Source organism: Choristoneura fumiferana, chromosome 14 (genome assembly GCF_025370935.1).
Source record: "Choristoneura fumiferana chromosome 14, NRCan_CFum_1, whole genome shotgun sequence".
Lineage (NCBI taxonomy): Eukaryota > Metazoa > Arthropoda > Insecta > Lepidoptera > Tortricidae > Choristoneura > Choristoneura fumiferana.
This window is the reverse complement of record NC_133485.1, coordinates 4,094,589-4,110,111: the sequence shown is the minus strand read 5'-3', so window position 1 is coordinate 4,110,111 and position 15,523 is coordinate 4,094,589. Positions and strand designations below refer to the sequence as shown.

General features: G+C 38.0%; 1 protein-coding gene across 1 annotated transcript; it reads left to right on the top strand.

The window, feature by feature from the left end:
* The first annotated feature begins 797 nt into the window (after positions 1–797).
* Positions 798–14,855, top strand: LOC141434771 (mitochondrial potassium channel ATP-binding subunit-like). Its single transcript, XM_074097208.1, is given in 15 exon segments — positions 798–946; positions 1,032–1,374; positions 1,899–2,054; positions 2,902–3,047; positions 3,476–3,551; positions 4,149–4,245; positions 4,248–4,288; positions 5,221–5,405; positions 6,110–6,287; positions 6,727–6,846; positions 8,619–8,722; positions 9,570–9,744; positions 10,417–10,595; positions 11,383–11,530; positions 14,075–14,855. Coding segments are annotated over 15 exon segments (2,085 nt in total). The 5' UTR covers positions 798–899; the 3' UTR covers positions 14,165–14,855.
* Positions 14,856–15,523: the final 668 nt, after the last annotated feature.

The following is a 15,523-nucleotide window of genomic DNA, read 5'->3' as shown; positions in this document are numbered from 1 at the left end:
GTCAATTTGTTTATACGGACACGTTACTAATACATACTACCGTCCTTGCTACTAAATAAAACAAACAAGTAATTTATTAAGGTTTTTTACCTTTAACACCTAGAAGATTAAGAAAATTATGAGATAGATTTCATTTAAGGTATGTATTACGAGTCGTGCTTAGCCAGCTCACAGTAAAAAATTTACACATTTAGTAGGGCGATCAACATGTGGAAAACAACGTTTACTGCACATTGGTTTACTATGTATGGGCTGTGGTATGGGCTTACTGTCATTTCGAAATACATCATTTTTTTATTTTACTAGTTATTGCCCTACAGGGCGTGTACTACCGCCATCTAACGTTCACATAAACCATGATACTTGTTGTACTTTGTGATGAAAATTTTATTTCTTAATAGTTATTGCAGTTAGATTTGAACTGCAGTTGGTGATATTAACATCAAGAAAAACTATTTTTCTTTTTTGTGTGGAATTAGAAAATTTGCGAACGTTGATTTTGTATTTCTGCAATCCACTGCTATAGCACTGCCATCTAGTAGACGGTATAGTAAATAGTTTGGCGCTGTTTAAGGTACTGTTTAAAATATTCAAACCGATTTGTTATTTCCCCTAACACATTTTTTATTTGTAATTATAATTATTAAAGCTTGAGATTTTGTTCATAAAATTATTTAATTATTGCTAATAAAAACATAAATACAGAAAACACAAGCGAGAAACAAATTGAACACCGCTGCTGTTAAACCTATGTCCAAGACAGCCCCTGACTTCAATGACATTGACATTATTGACAGTTGTGTGTTATTACCGAATCGCTGCTTATTTTGTAAATTATCACAAAAATCATGTTTAATTAAGCTTTAATATTGCTCTCCTAATATCACACACCAATCAAAATGTGGCAGCTTTTGCAAATGCAGTCTTGCCATTTAATGCGGCAGAGGTAAAAGTTCTAACCTATTCTAACCAGTTACGTTAAGTTTTCCACCAATTTGGCCAATTAAACTAATAAATTGTCATGTTTTCAGATTATTGCCAATAAAGAACAGTAGCTACTTTACGAAACTAGTAAAAGAGAAGCCTTCGAACGTTGTAAAACGTTATTTTTCAGAGTCTAAAAATGTTACGGAAAAAAATACAAAATCAGGGATTTTCCTTATTTGTAGCCCTTGGAAACTATGTGCAGGTGTAAGTTTAGGTTTAGGGGCACGTTTGCTATTTAGTAGTGGCCCCGCGTATTGCAAGGCAGTGCAAAACTCAAGGATTATTCAACGAAGACCTAACATAAATGATGATAGTGCAAAGTTCGATTGGAGAAAGCTTCTTGAATACCTGCGACCACATAAGTGGTTGTTAGTGGGTGCTATTGCTGTAAGTATAGTATTTTATTATCAAAAATGTAGTTATATATTTTTGCAATTACAAAATTTCTAGTTTTATCAGAGATGTATCTCATCATCTCTGCCTACACATATATGATAGATCACACTGCACAGCACAGGCCTCCTATTTGAATGCTTCGGCCGTAGTTCCTATGCGGGCCCAGTGTGGATTGGAAACTTCACACAGATCATTAATTTGTTCACAGGTGTGTGCGGGTTACCTCATAATGTTTTCCTTCACCATAAAGTTCTGAGCTAAATTAAATTGATAAAATTTGCTCAAAATAATAAATTTAATAATGTTTATTGAATTGCAATACTACTAAGTAGAGTGTGCGTGTTACTTGGTAAAAGATCTTAAACCTACATGACAAAAGAGCTATTTAAAAAATTAAATGATTCAACTTACGAATGTAGGTCAGAAACGGTCCAACTAGTTTCACTCATTATGGAAGATCTTTTTCATAGGCTAGTGTGTTTTTGTTAATTTAACTATGCTTTAAATCTTTTCAGTCAGCATTAGCAGTAGCTTTCCTCAATGTCTACATTCCGGCCATGCTGGGAGTCATAGTGAATGTGCTGGCCAATTTGAAGAACAATCCAACAGCTGACTTCATAGACGAAATCAAATTCCCAGCATTGAAGTTAATATCACTTTATATTGGACAGGTGAGTCATCCACAGGCGATAGGGTACAAGAAGTTGGATCATGTTAAATGGTATTTAATAAAGATAAATAACTATGGATTTTGACAACTAATTGATGCTGAGGCAAAATTTGAAGTACCTAAATATTTTTACTATTGGCTACTATTCCTCTAAATTAATTTAATGTTAGGTTTTTTTTTCATTACTTTTTTTTTGACTGGTTAGCAAACGAGCAAGTGGGTCTCCTGATGGTAAGAGATCACAACCGCCCATAAACATCTGCAACACCAAGGGTATATTGCAGAAGCATTGCCAACCTAGAGGTCTTGACATTACGTTGTAAATAAAAAGATGTGAGTTAAAATTATCAACACTGGTATCATCTATTTTATAAGTACTTAGTCCTTTAGTCATTTATTTGTTAAAAAAAACCAATGTGCTGTAAAATTACATACAATTACAATATATGTACCCAAAAAAAAACAAAAAAAACAAAAAAAACTAACTAATGAAGGATTTTTGAATGTCGTCTTCACTACCTTAAAACGATGGAACAACACACCTTCCAGCCAGAATTTGGAGCGCAGGAACATCTGCTGGTGCTTAGCAGGCACTTGGAGTCTAAATGAGCTGAAATTATCCATCCGTCAGTCATCCCAGCATACGCTTCACTGCTGGGCACTGGCCTCCTCAGAATGATGGAGAGATTACACTCAAATAGCATTTTTTTCTGACAGTTTAATTGGTATCACTTTCACTGGCTTAGTGGTGCATAGTATCCATAATTAACATTTCTATTTGATATATTGCAGCATACAGACAAATCACCGATCATTAAGTCTTAAACCTTATTTTTGTGGAATTTCAGGCCGCATTCACTTTCATATACATCCACCTACTAGCACAAGTTGGCGAGCAAGTAGCTTGCCAGATGAAGCAGGACCTGTTTGTCTCCATTCTCAGCCAGGACATGGCTTTCTTCGACCAGGAGAGGACGGGGGAACTAGTCAATAGGTAGAGTATAAAGAATTGAAGATTTCATCCTACTTCCAAAGTTTGTGAGTTTGCGTGTGCGTGCATGAGTAAGTGCATCTATGTGTGTTATTGGCTGGAATTCCGTGTGCAGATGGCTGAATCTCAGGAATAAGACATTGGCTAGATGGTAGATTTCTTTTGAATTTATAATCTAAGTATATATTTAATTATAGCCTAAATTGATGTATTAGTTTACATAATTATAGAATTCTGATCTTCACAAAGGTCAACCGCTGAGTGAAGTATCTGGTAGTGAAATTGTATGTATCAATTGAATAAAGATATTTTGACTTTGAGGTTATTTTTTGTCTCAATATATTTGGACCCTTCCAGTGCTGGTTATGTAAGATGGTTATGTACGGGGAACACGGTACCATTTACTATTTGATTGAATGTATTGTTTTCAGGTTAACAGTAGATGTGCAAGATTTTAAGAGTTCGTTTAAGCAAACCATTTCCGGCGGTCTCAGAGCTATTACACAGGTAAGCATCTCTAAAATTAGTAGCAAACGTTTTTGCTCGTCGTTTATTACCTTTTTAGACGCCTGAGGAGTGGATTTTGCTGGGTCTGTGATCTTTGAACGCTATAATCAACGCGCTCCTAGCGGCGGTGCCGGAGTGTGACATATTTGCGGGGCGGTGCGTTGGGCTACCGCGTGTCGTCAGTGCCTGGCGTTTTGTGAGTTGATGGATGACAAGGAAACCGGCTTTGAGTATTTATTCTAGAATTCTAGATAAATACTCAAGGAAGCCAGTGCCATCCATGTGGCATTCGATTTTTTTGTGTTTGTATAATTTAATTTTATATGTTTAATTTAGTTTCACAGTGTACTGGTAATTACTGTAATGCTGTGTAAATAAGTGTATGTGTAATAAATAAATAAATAATTATACTGTATTTATCGCATGTATGGTATTAGAATTTGATACATTATCGGATCTCTTGCCCGCACTTTCCAGCGGTTTACAAGCGAGAGATCCGATAACCTCTCAAGAGTGAACGAGAGGTTGGAAACGTGGTTTTACGGCCCCAGAGCTCAGGTGATAGTGACGCTGGTATAATGCTTGTTCTGTTTCCAGGTAGTGGGGTCAGGAGTGAGCCTGCTGGTCATTTCGCCGCACCTGACGGGGCTGACGATGGTGTGTGTGCCCTCAGTCGTTATAGGGGGCACCTTCATCGCTCGCTACTGAGGAAGCTGTCCCGAGATGCGCAGCAACAGGTATATATTAATGAACTAATAGTAGATTGTACATAAACATAAAAGTACATAAACGTAGCTATCATAAGATCGCGGGTGAGCAAAGATAGTAGATTGTACAACAAGAGCATAAAACGAGCCATTTTACCCAAGACGTTCATATAGCCACCCGAGCCGGTACGGCGAGGGTGGATAGACACGTCGAGGGGAAAATGGCTTGGTCTTGGACGAAGATTTTATTTTATGCACTAGTGTAATCAGGTGTCAACAGCCGCAAACAAAGAAGTTTATATATTTTTTTTTCATAATTTTTAATTTAAAATTAAAAATCAATCAAATCAATCATAATAAATCAGTAAAACTAAAAAAATATAATTATGTAGTAATTCATGTAAAATAAAAAAAATCTACTTGGACGACCGGATGGCCAAGTGGTTAGAGAATCTGACTACGAAGCTTGAGGTCCCGGGTTCGAAATGTTTGTTCTCGGGTCTTGAATGTTTAATATGTATTTAAGTATGAATTTGTCTATACGAAGGGTCCACGAAAGAACATGCCTAGTCACCTTTTTTTTTAATTGAGATTTTAATCTCAAAATGTAGAGCGCTTAGTACTATGTTATAGGAACTTATGACATACCATTGAATTAAATAATCTGAAAACAATATAAATATACTAGCTTTTGCCCACGGCTTCGTCCGCGTGGAATTCTGTTATCGCGCGCTGTTTCCTCGGGAATCCTCCATTTTTTCTAGACAAAAAGTAGCCTATGTCACTCTCTGGCCCATAAACTATATCTATGCCAAAAATCACGTCTATCCGTTGCTCCGTTTCGTCGTGAAAGACGGACAAACATACAAACAGACACACTTTCGTATTTGTAATAATAGTGTGGAAGTATGGATGGGATCATGAAATGAGATATCATATCATACGTTATTCTGATTTCGCAGATCGAGAAAGCAACGCTAGTAGCAGAAGAGGCGATATCAAACATGCGAACAGTGCGAGCATTCGCGGGCGAAGAGAACGAGGCGCAAATGTTTGCGCGCGAGTGTGAGAAGGCCGCCGAACTTAGCACCGAGCTTGGGTTGGGCGTGGGGATGTTTCAGGCTGGAACCAATCTTTTCTTGAATGGGTAAAGACACCTTATTCCCTGGGTAACTGTTGAATGGCTGGAAAAATTAACTTTTTACAAAAAAAAAAACTTGTAATATTTAAAGAGAGATAGAAGACATTTATTCACATTCACAAAGACACGCAATACAACAAATTTTTTTTTTTGTGTGTCCCTGGAAAAGTGAAACGGCTGCTGAGTCAGCATTATGCTGAGGCGTTAGACGCCTGCAGCGCTGATATTCTGTCAGAACCATCTCTGACTCACGGAATGATACATAAACTATACATATAATAATAATATAATATACTATACTTGAGTCAAATCTTGCAATACCTAATAAGTTTTTAGCGATTTATCATCCTCATATACATATAACCTCATTACTGCATATTAAGAGCCGGTTACGATTTTGAATGTCCCGACTGATGAACCTTAAGTTGCTTAAAAGAGTTCTAGACTACTAGACTTGTTTTTTTATTAGGGCTCCGTACCCAAAGGGTGCCAAAGGAACCCTATTTATTTTAAGGCAACCCGTTTTTTTGTCTCACGGTTGTATATTGTTGATTTTGTTTCCTAGTGTGGTCCTAACCACTATGATCCAAGGCGGGAATCTGATTGCCAACTGTCAGATGCCAGCTTGCGAAGTGAGGGCGTTTCTTGTCAATGCTCAGACTGTCCAGCGATCCGTGGCTCAACTGTATATTGATGATTTTGTTCCCCAGAATGGTTCTAGCCACAATGTTCCTAGGCGGGCATCTGATGGCCAACGGTCAGATGTCAGCTGGTGAAGTGATGGCGTTCCTAGTCAACGCTCAGACTGTCCAGCGATCCGTGGCTCAACTGTCGCTGCTGTTTGGTTCGGTGGTCAAAGGAGTGAGCGCCGGTGGACGCGTGTTTGAGGTTAGATTGGTGCATAGGACACAATTGGATGCAGTTAATGTACGCCCGAAAGTTTACGACCCAAAATATACGATAATAATGCACGCTGATTACTTCCATATAAATCAAGACATGTGATTCGGGTGTCTATGGGTGGCGATGATTGCTTCCTATCAGGTGACCCGCTTGCTCGTTTTCCCCTTCTTACATAAAAAAACACGAGATTCTAACGCGTTTCTTAACGACATCTTGTACCTTTTCCTACCAATGCTTGTTATCCACTTGCATTAAATCTAAAGCCGAGTTTAGACTTGCAAGAAAAATCGTGCAAGTTGCATTACATTGCGGCGTTCGATTGACCACTACAAACTCGTTGGCTTTACGGCCTCGCAATGTAATGCAAATCGCACGATTTTTCTTGCAGATGTAAACTGGGCTTTATTTTTTTATTAATTTTCAGTACATTAATAAGAAGCCAACAATGGACACATCTGGTGACAAGGTTATTAAATATCACGAGTTTCATGGCGATATCGAATTCAAGGATGTCACATTCGCGTATCCGACGCGACCTGAAGCGGTAAGAAAATAATACAATACAATGAAAGAAGGAAAGAAAGCAAACATTCAACAATGACCCTTCATTAAACACTACGATATCAAAAAATGTGCGAGAAAGGGGACGTGGACTTTAGGAAAATATGCGAAAAGCGACGAAAGGAAAGTACACTCCGTGAGCTGTTAAAAAAACCTTCGTATTTTAGAAGCATGCTTCGGGTATTGACGATGACATGAGATCGTGATAGGCGGTTCTGTTCTGTTATCAACTTGCCAAACTTTTCAAAGTTACCGTAAAAAGTTATGTAAAGTATAACCATCAGTTTGTGAGTGAGTGAGTGAGTGAGTATGTTTGTTACTTCTTCACGCTGAAACGGCTGGACGGATTTGGATGAAATTTGGCGAAAAGTTAGTTTATAACCTGGATTAAAACATAGGATACTTTTTATCCCGATATTCCCACGGGATAGGGATAAAATCTCGAAATAACAACCGCTGGGCTTAGAGCCATGAAATTTGGTATGTAGGTAGCTGGACCTCTAATGGAATAACACATAGGCTATTTTTTACCCTGATATTCCCACGGGATAAAAAATAGCATACAACTACCAGACCGAATAGTTTAAGCGTGCGAAGCCGCGGGTAAAAGCTAGTGATACAAATAAAACAAAATCAGTATTTTCGAATTCTTCCATCGTTAATTTAAATTGAGAACACCCTACTTTTATTTGGAAGTATATAGAGCTGTTACTGTTACTATTTCTCTTGGGTATGTCAAATGAATTTCTTTGGTCTGCTTTCGTTTAATATTTTTAATGTACTTTTCGAAATCCCCGTTGCTTCTATAACTCGGTCTTGAACCTTATTAAAATATTTACAATCAAAACTTTTCTTAAAACTTTCAGCTTCTTTACAAAATATTTATATACATTAATTTCCCGTGATTGGCTCTTTCAGAAATATCCTGTTTATGTTGAATCGCCATGGAAATCAATTTCCGAAAAATAACAAACTAAATTAATATGTATGTGGTGGTTTTAACTGCTCTATATAAATCAATGAAAACACAACGAGTGCCCTCTTCGCGTTATGGATTGCTACTAAGTCAAAAAGACAATTGTAATTTTCTACAACACGAATCCTTCCGATTTCCCCCGAAACCGAAGGTTTTTCTAAGAGCTCACGGATTGTAAGGATGGTGAAGGGACGGGTCAGAAGCAAAATATTGAATCTCTCGATAAAATAGTAGATATGCCACTAATATTATAAATGCGAAAGTTTGTAATTTTGTTTATTACTTCACGACGTCTAAACCGGTGAACCGATTTAGATGATATTCGGTATACAGATACTTTGAGTCCCGGGGAAGGACATAGTTACCGCGGGATAGCGATAACGGAATCGTACGCGGACAGAGTCGCGGGTAACGGCTAGTAAACAAATAAAGCACTTGAAAAGAATGACCACTGCCCAAAGCTCTCACCATCAGGATCCAGGCTCCTCGCCTGCTGTGGGGCAGCCATCTTAGGGCACAGTTAAGTCACCGTAGTATTGTAAAGAAAATAGAGAGAGTCTGACAGAGAAGAAATCAATGGGAATCAACAAAAAAAAAAGGCTGAATCAAGCACCCCACAGAGCCTAAAGGGAGAATGCATCCTCTCCCGGCTTTCCAGCAAATGGCTGAAGCAAGACTAGGTCGATAAAACCCCGCCGCCATGTTTTTTAGATGTTTCTTAACCCTGAAATAAAAAAACAGACTTCAGTTGCTTTAATAAAAATATTGTGAAATTGCAGGTAGTCTTGAAAAATTTCAATTTGAAAATACCCGCAGGCAAGACTATTGCCATTGTTGGTACGTCTGGCAACGGGAAATCTACCATCGCTGCTTTATTAGAACGGTACTAGTATTTAAACTTCGTCTTTTTATACAAGATCAAAGTTAATCTAATATATCATCATCATCTCAGCCTATATACGTTCCACTGCTGAGCACATGCCTCCTCTCAGAATAAGAGGGCTTTGGGCCGTAGTTCCCACGCGGGCCCAGTGCGGATTGGGAACTGCACACACACCATCGAATTGCTGCGCAGGTTTGTGCAGGTTTCTTCACGATATTTTCCTTCTCCGTAAAGCTCGTGGTAAATTTCAAATGTAATCGGCTAATCTCACATGGATTTTGAAAAACTTAGAGGTGCCCGGGTTTGAACCCACGAGGCTATAGATCAAACACTAGGCTAGCACGGCAAATATTATTTATTAATATGCTTATATTCTCTTCACTAGTAACTCTATAATGTAACGGAATCTTTCAACTTCCAGTACCCACATTCATCAGTTACTTACTGTAGCTATCTAAAATGACCTCACCCTGCGTACATTTTGCTTAGGAGTGGGACTTTGTTAACACTGAATTTACACAGATACCTATTTACAAATTTGTATGGAAACTTCAGTGCGCGAGTTTGCCTCGCAGTTGGCCGGTTTTCTCATATTTTTTTTATACGACTGGATGGCAAACGAGCAAGTGGGTCTACACAGATACCTATTTACAAATTTGTATGGAAACTTCAGTGCGCGAGTTTGCCTCGCAGTTGGCCGTTTTTTCATTGATTTAACATTATTCATTCAGACATCAAAAAGGTCCACACTAGTGTTAATTATCCTTAGCCTACATTATTAATGGTGATTTTGTCCTTTGAGCAAGCTTATATTAAGCAAACCTGTAACTTGGTCCTTCCGCACCAGATTCTATGACGTCAACTCCGGCCAAGTAACAATAGATGGCGTGGACATACGCGGTATGGACTACAGTTGGCTGCGCGGGCGCGCCTTGGGGCTCATCAGTCAGGAACCTGTTTTGTTCGCCACAAGTGTCCGGGAGAACATCCGATATGGAAGACCAGAGGCTAGTGATGATGAGGTAAGAAGCATGGCAAGGGGCCATACATAGAGTCACACCCATTTTTACCATTTATAGCCTCCCCCCTACCCCTTGTCACCCGAATTGCTATAATAATAATATTTATTTATTCTGATTATTTATCCATTTGGTTAGTAAAAATAAAATCAATTATTGTCAAATGTTAGTAGGATGTCATACAAATTACATAAAAATAAAAAATAAATGTCCAGTAAAATACATTATAAAATCAATTAAAATCCAACATATATATTTTAAATGAAGGGCTGTCCACCTCCTTAGCAACGGCGAATCCCACCTGTCACTCAACGCATTCATTTTGTTCCAAGAACCTTGATTTTAGAGAAGCTCGATATTTCGGCACAGTTGGATGCGCCATGATCACGAGAATATCGAACTTCTCTAAAATAGTCAAGGTACGCGAAATAAAACCCGAATTTAAAACATAAAATCGATCCTGGCTCCAGCAAACATGCCAGATGCACTGCAGTATCGTGGTATAGTAGAAGATCCGTAGTTGTATTTTTTAAAATTTTGTATATGTGCTATAACTCTGTGCTTTTCTGTTAATAAATCGAAGATCCGTTTAAAAACGATCTTTTCCGAACTGGTTAGATGAAAAGTATTATATCAAATTAAATATGTTAATAAAATTTTGTTGTGTGTTTCCAGGTGTACAGAGCAGCAATGACGGCGAATGCGCACGAGTTTATCCTCGGCTTCCCAGCTGGCTACGACACACTAGTGGGAGAGAGAGGGATGGCGCTCAGCGGGGGACAGAAACAGAGGATAGCCATAGCTCGGGCCGTGCTGAAGGAGCCGCCTGTGCTTATACTGGATGAGGCCACTAGGTAAATAAAGCGAATAATTTTGTGTATTCCACAGATGTGAAAATATGAAGAAAATACCAGAGTAAAAAAAACACACGATGTTAGCAGAGCTTCTCTCCCGAGCAAAAAGTGGGGCCAAAATTTTTTTTTTCGATGCTTCAAGGAGTAGTAGAACTGATGTCACGCCGTGCTCAAAAATGTCACACGGGACTTTAACTGGTTATATTATCTTCATATCTTTTTAATTAAAAGGGGAAAACAAGCGTGCGTGTCACCTGATGGGAAGCAATCACCACCAATCATTTTTGTTTAGGCCCTTATCACACTTTCACCTTATCACACGAGTGTATTTTCTATGAAGACGATCACGCAACGTGTTCGCCGCGACTGATATTTGTATAGAAAGCACGCTCGTAACTCGCAAGTGTGATAAGGCCCTTAAGAGAGTTTATACCTGCTGAGTTGGCAACGTTGCATTTTTGTTAACCGTTAATAATAATAATAATAATAATTTATTTATTCAGATAACTAGGATCCATCATTTGTTAGTAATAAAAATTTGTTCGTTTTTAAAGAATATAAAAGTCTATCACGAATAATTATTGGAGTAGACACATTAACTTATATATTAAGAACAGTTCTATCAGACCAAATTTTTAATTTTCATTAAATTTTTATGGAATAATAGAGAAAAACTAACAAAAATTCAACTTTGCCAGCTCAGCTCATTCCAATTATTACTTGTAATTAGTACTAATTACAGGTACTAAGTGGTTTTCTTTAGGATTTTGGCCTCTTGTTCTTTCAGTGCCCTGGACTCTGCCAGTGAGAAAGTGGTCCAGACAGCACTGGAGACCGCAGCCAAAGGGCGCACGGTGCTCGTGATCGCGCACCGCCTGTCTACTGTCATGAATGCTGATGTCATCGTGGTGTTGAACCGCGGCAAGATTGTGGAGGTAACTTAATTATACAGTATTTCGTAACTCATAAGAAATGAGTTTTTGTTTCATCACCATCAATACAAATTACAGCATGTTGCGTGTCAACTAGAGATGTGCGAGGATGCGTTTCAAGGAATGTGTTTTTTTTTTATTCAACTGGATGGCAAACGAGCAAGTGGGTCTCCTGATGGTAAGAGATCAAAAAAAAAAAAAATCAAAATCATTTATTCAGTAAATAGGCCGCAATGGGCACTTTTACACGTCATTTTTTAAACTACCAGCGCTTTCGAAAAGACCATCATTGCCAAGAAGAATGCGCCGCAAGAAACTTGGCAGAAAGTCATTTTTTCAACATAAAATAATTACAAATAAAATACTTAAAAACTACAGTATACAATTAAATAAAAGAAAATACAAAAAAAATAATAATACAGGGATGTATGGGGTCCCTTAGTTACAAACTGTCAGGGGTATTGCAGATGCGTTGCCAACCTAGAGGCCTAAGATGGGATACCTCAAGTGCCAGTAGTTTCACCGGCTGTCTTACTCTCCACGCCGAAACACAACAGTGCAAATACTGCTGCTTCACGGCAGGATTAGCGAGCAAGACGGTGGTAGCAATCCGGGCGGACCTTGCACAAGGTCCTACCACCTGCAAATTTTCATGGGCCTTTTCATGGACCAATAGTAAACGCTTTATTTACCTAGCCTCGCTCCGCTAGCTGTTTTCACTAGAGATGTGCTGTGTGTTTCTAATGGTTCATGAAAAACAGATTCCTCGCAACACATCCTCGCACATCTCTGGTGGAAACGCAGCCTTATAGTAAAAAATCCAATGCGCTATAAAATTTAATGGGGAATGGATGAAAATTTTAGAAACGCTTGAAAAGAAATTGACAATAGAAAGTGACATGAGCTTCTATGCGTGTGTACATGAAAAACAGGGTCGGTATTTCCATGTAGGTATTATCCGGGCCGGTAAAGAGTGTCACCTGTCAAAACGAACGAGTCAAAACACATAACTTTTTTTTTTTTTTTCTTCTGGGCTATGGAACAATCCGTAACCGACCGGACTATCGTAATTTGGCGGTAAAGAAAACTCTTTCATTTTTTAATTAATTGATGCTAATTAAAAATCTGATATTTTTTTCTGTTAATTAGAAAGGTTATTCCTATCGATAGAAAAAAGTTTCAAGTGTTTCTAAAATTTTCATCCATGCCCCATTCATTACATACAAAAAACACAAAAAGACGAAAATATGTATAATTAATAATTAGAAATTTTTGAAAGCCGTCTTCGTCGCTACCCCAAGACAACAGAACAGTATTCAGTATTCATTTATTTGGCAAAAACATAAAATATAACACTTATAAATAAATACTAGTACTTACAGAAATTATGCACCCTGGTAGGGAATAGCCACAATTGTTATGTATGAAATTATAATCTAATTCTATTACACAACTAAAGTTAAATTCCTACACACCTCATAGTCAAAATACCATAAACGGGACTTATCATGCTATTTATATACGAGTAATATTTACCTCGACGTTTCGGCAACGTTACAGTTGCCGTGGTCACGAGTAGACTGAAGTGTGGGGTGTCAAGTCTGCCTAACAGCGCGAGTTCTTCGAACTACCCGCACTTGATCACTAATAGTACCGGCACTCGTATCACGAACTACCCGCACTTGGTCCTTTTCATTTGTCACCCCTTCACACCCACACACAACACTAACAACGTCCGATCGTCCCTCCGAACTTTCATCCCGACGCCGACACTTATTAATAACAGGATTCCACGAAGATGAAAGTTTATACCCATCGTCCCGGTTGAAATTCTTATGCTTTTTTATTTCAACTGCTTCACGTACCATTCTTGAGTAAAAATGACGTTCAGTGGACAGAATTTTGGGATTGTGAAGCTCAATCCAGTGTTCAGTGTTCCTACACACCTGCCTAAAAACTACTTAAAAATAATAGACTTAAAAAATATATATTTCTATTATTGAAATTGCACAAAGTTAAATTATGTATTATGTATGGCACGATAATAATTTGTTTCTATCTAAACGTGTATTAATTTAATATATCACAACAAATTTATTTATAGACAAACAAATAATATATCTATATTTTTATTTATTTATAAAGTCTGTGATAGAGTAATAACATTTTTGTAAAAGGTCTGTTTTTAACTTAGCTACAAATAAAGTATTATTTTTGATATTTTTTGTATTTAAAGGCAATTTATTGTAAATGTTAATTGATCTATAATACGGGCTGTTTTTGTAGATTTCTAGTATGGGTTCAGGAAGGACTAATTTATGGATTCGACGGGCACTTTTTGAAAATTGGTACAAACAACACACTCTACGGCCAGAAGTCGGAGTGCAGGAACATCTGCTGGTGCTTGGCAGGCACTTGCGAGTCTAAACGAGCTAAAATAACTGAATGCTGTTGGACATAGAGGCATTTTTCATATTCTTTGTATTCTACTAAGAGTAGTGCAGCTTATAACATTTTACAATTCACATAGACATTTTATTGTTTCAGATGGGTACTCATGAGCAGTTGAAGAAGCAGAAGGGCTATTATTGGAACTTGATCAAGCAACAGGACCAAGACACGGAAAGCCAATTATGAGAGTAAATTATAGTCTCCAAGTTGTTAGTGTTTTGTCGGCTTAGTTCAAAAAGTTTCTAATTAGGTAACAGAATGATTATTGTATTGCATTTTATTATAAAAACTCTCTGTTGTACATAAAAACACATGAAATTAACAAATAACAAAATAATAAGATGTACAAAGGCGAGCTTATTCCTTAAAGGGATCTTGCAGTTAACCTTGGAACGATTGAATTGAACAATCAGAAAAAAAGAGTAGCCACTACGAGTACAATGAAAAGACTAAAGAACCGAAATTTTTAATCACGGGTCAATCAACTTTTTCTTGTCACTCGTTGCTATAGTTACGGTCTCCTGAGTCACTATTTAAAACGCAAGTTTATAGGATTAATATTTGCCAAACATGCATTTTAGTGGTAGTTTTAAGCCCGTTCTATTATTGGTCATCTAATAAGCATGTTAGTATAATGTGACACAACATTTCTTCTATTAACTGTACTACTTTTGTCCCCTCGCTGACGGGACAGAATAACAACAAGAAATAGATAAACTAAAAATTAACTAAAATAATTTCCTTGCTCACCCGCGACCTTACGATAGCTAAGCTTATGCAAAATATGCATAAGATATATATAAGAAATAGATGTAGATGATCCACCCAAATAGTGCATTATAAAAAATACACATACGTACCTAATGTCATAATTAATATTATTCTTTCTGAAAGGTCCGTCAACTTATCCATAATTTAACTTATGTTATGACTAGCTTATGCCCGCGACTTCGTCTGCGCGGATCTAGGTTATCGCGCGGTGGCGCCCTCTACCGAAATAAAAGGTATCCTATGTTGATCCTTGGGGTTCAAAATACCTATATACCAAATTGGTTCAGTGGTTTCGACGTGAAAGCGTACCAGACAGACAGACAGAGTTAGAGTTTTTGCAGGTGGTAGGACCGCCAGGATTGCTACCACCATCTTGCTCGCTAATCCTGCCGTGAAGCAGCACTGCTTGCAATGTTGTGCTTTGCCGTGGAGAGTAAGACAGCCGGTGAAATTACTGGCACTTGAGGTATCCCATCTTAGGCCTCTAACTTGGCAACGTATCTGCAATACCCCTGGTGTTGCAGATGTTTATGGGCGGTGGTGATCTCTTACCATCAGGAGACCCACTTGCTCGTTTGCCACCAAGTCGAATAAAAAAAAAGTTACTTTCGCATTTATAATATTAGTAGGGATTATGCGTGTCAATGGGCGGCGGTGATTGCTCTCCATCAGATGACCCGCATGCTCGTTTGCCCCTTCTCATAAAAATAATAATAATTTAGTATGGCAAAAATAACAAGGGAATTGAGTTGTTACAGTGTCACGCCACTGCTA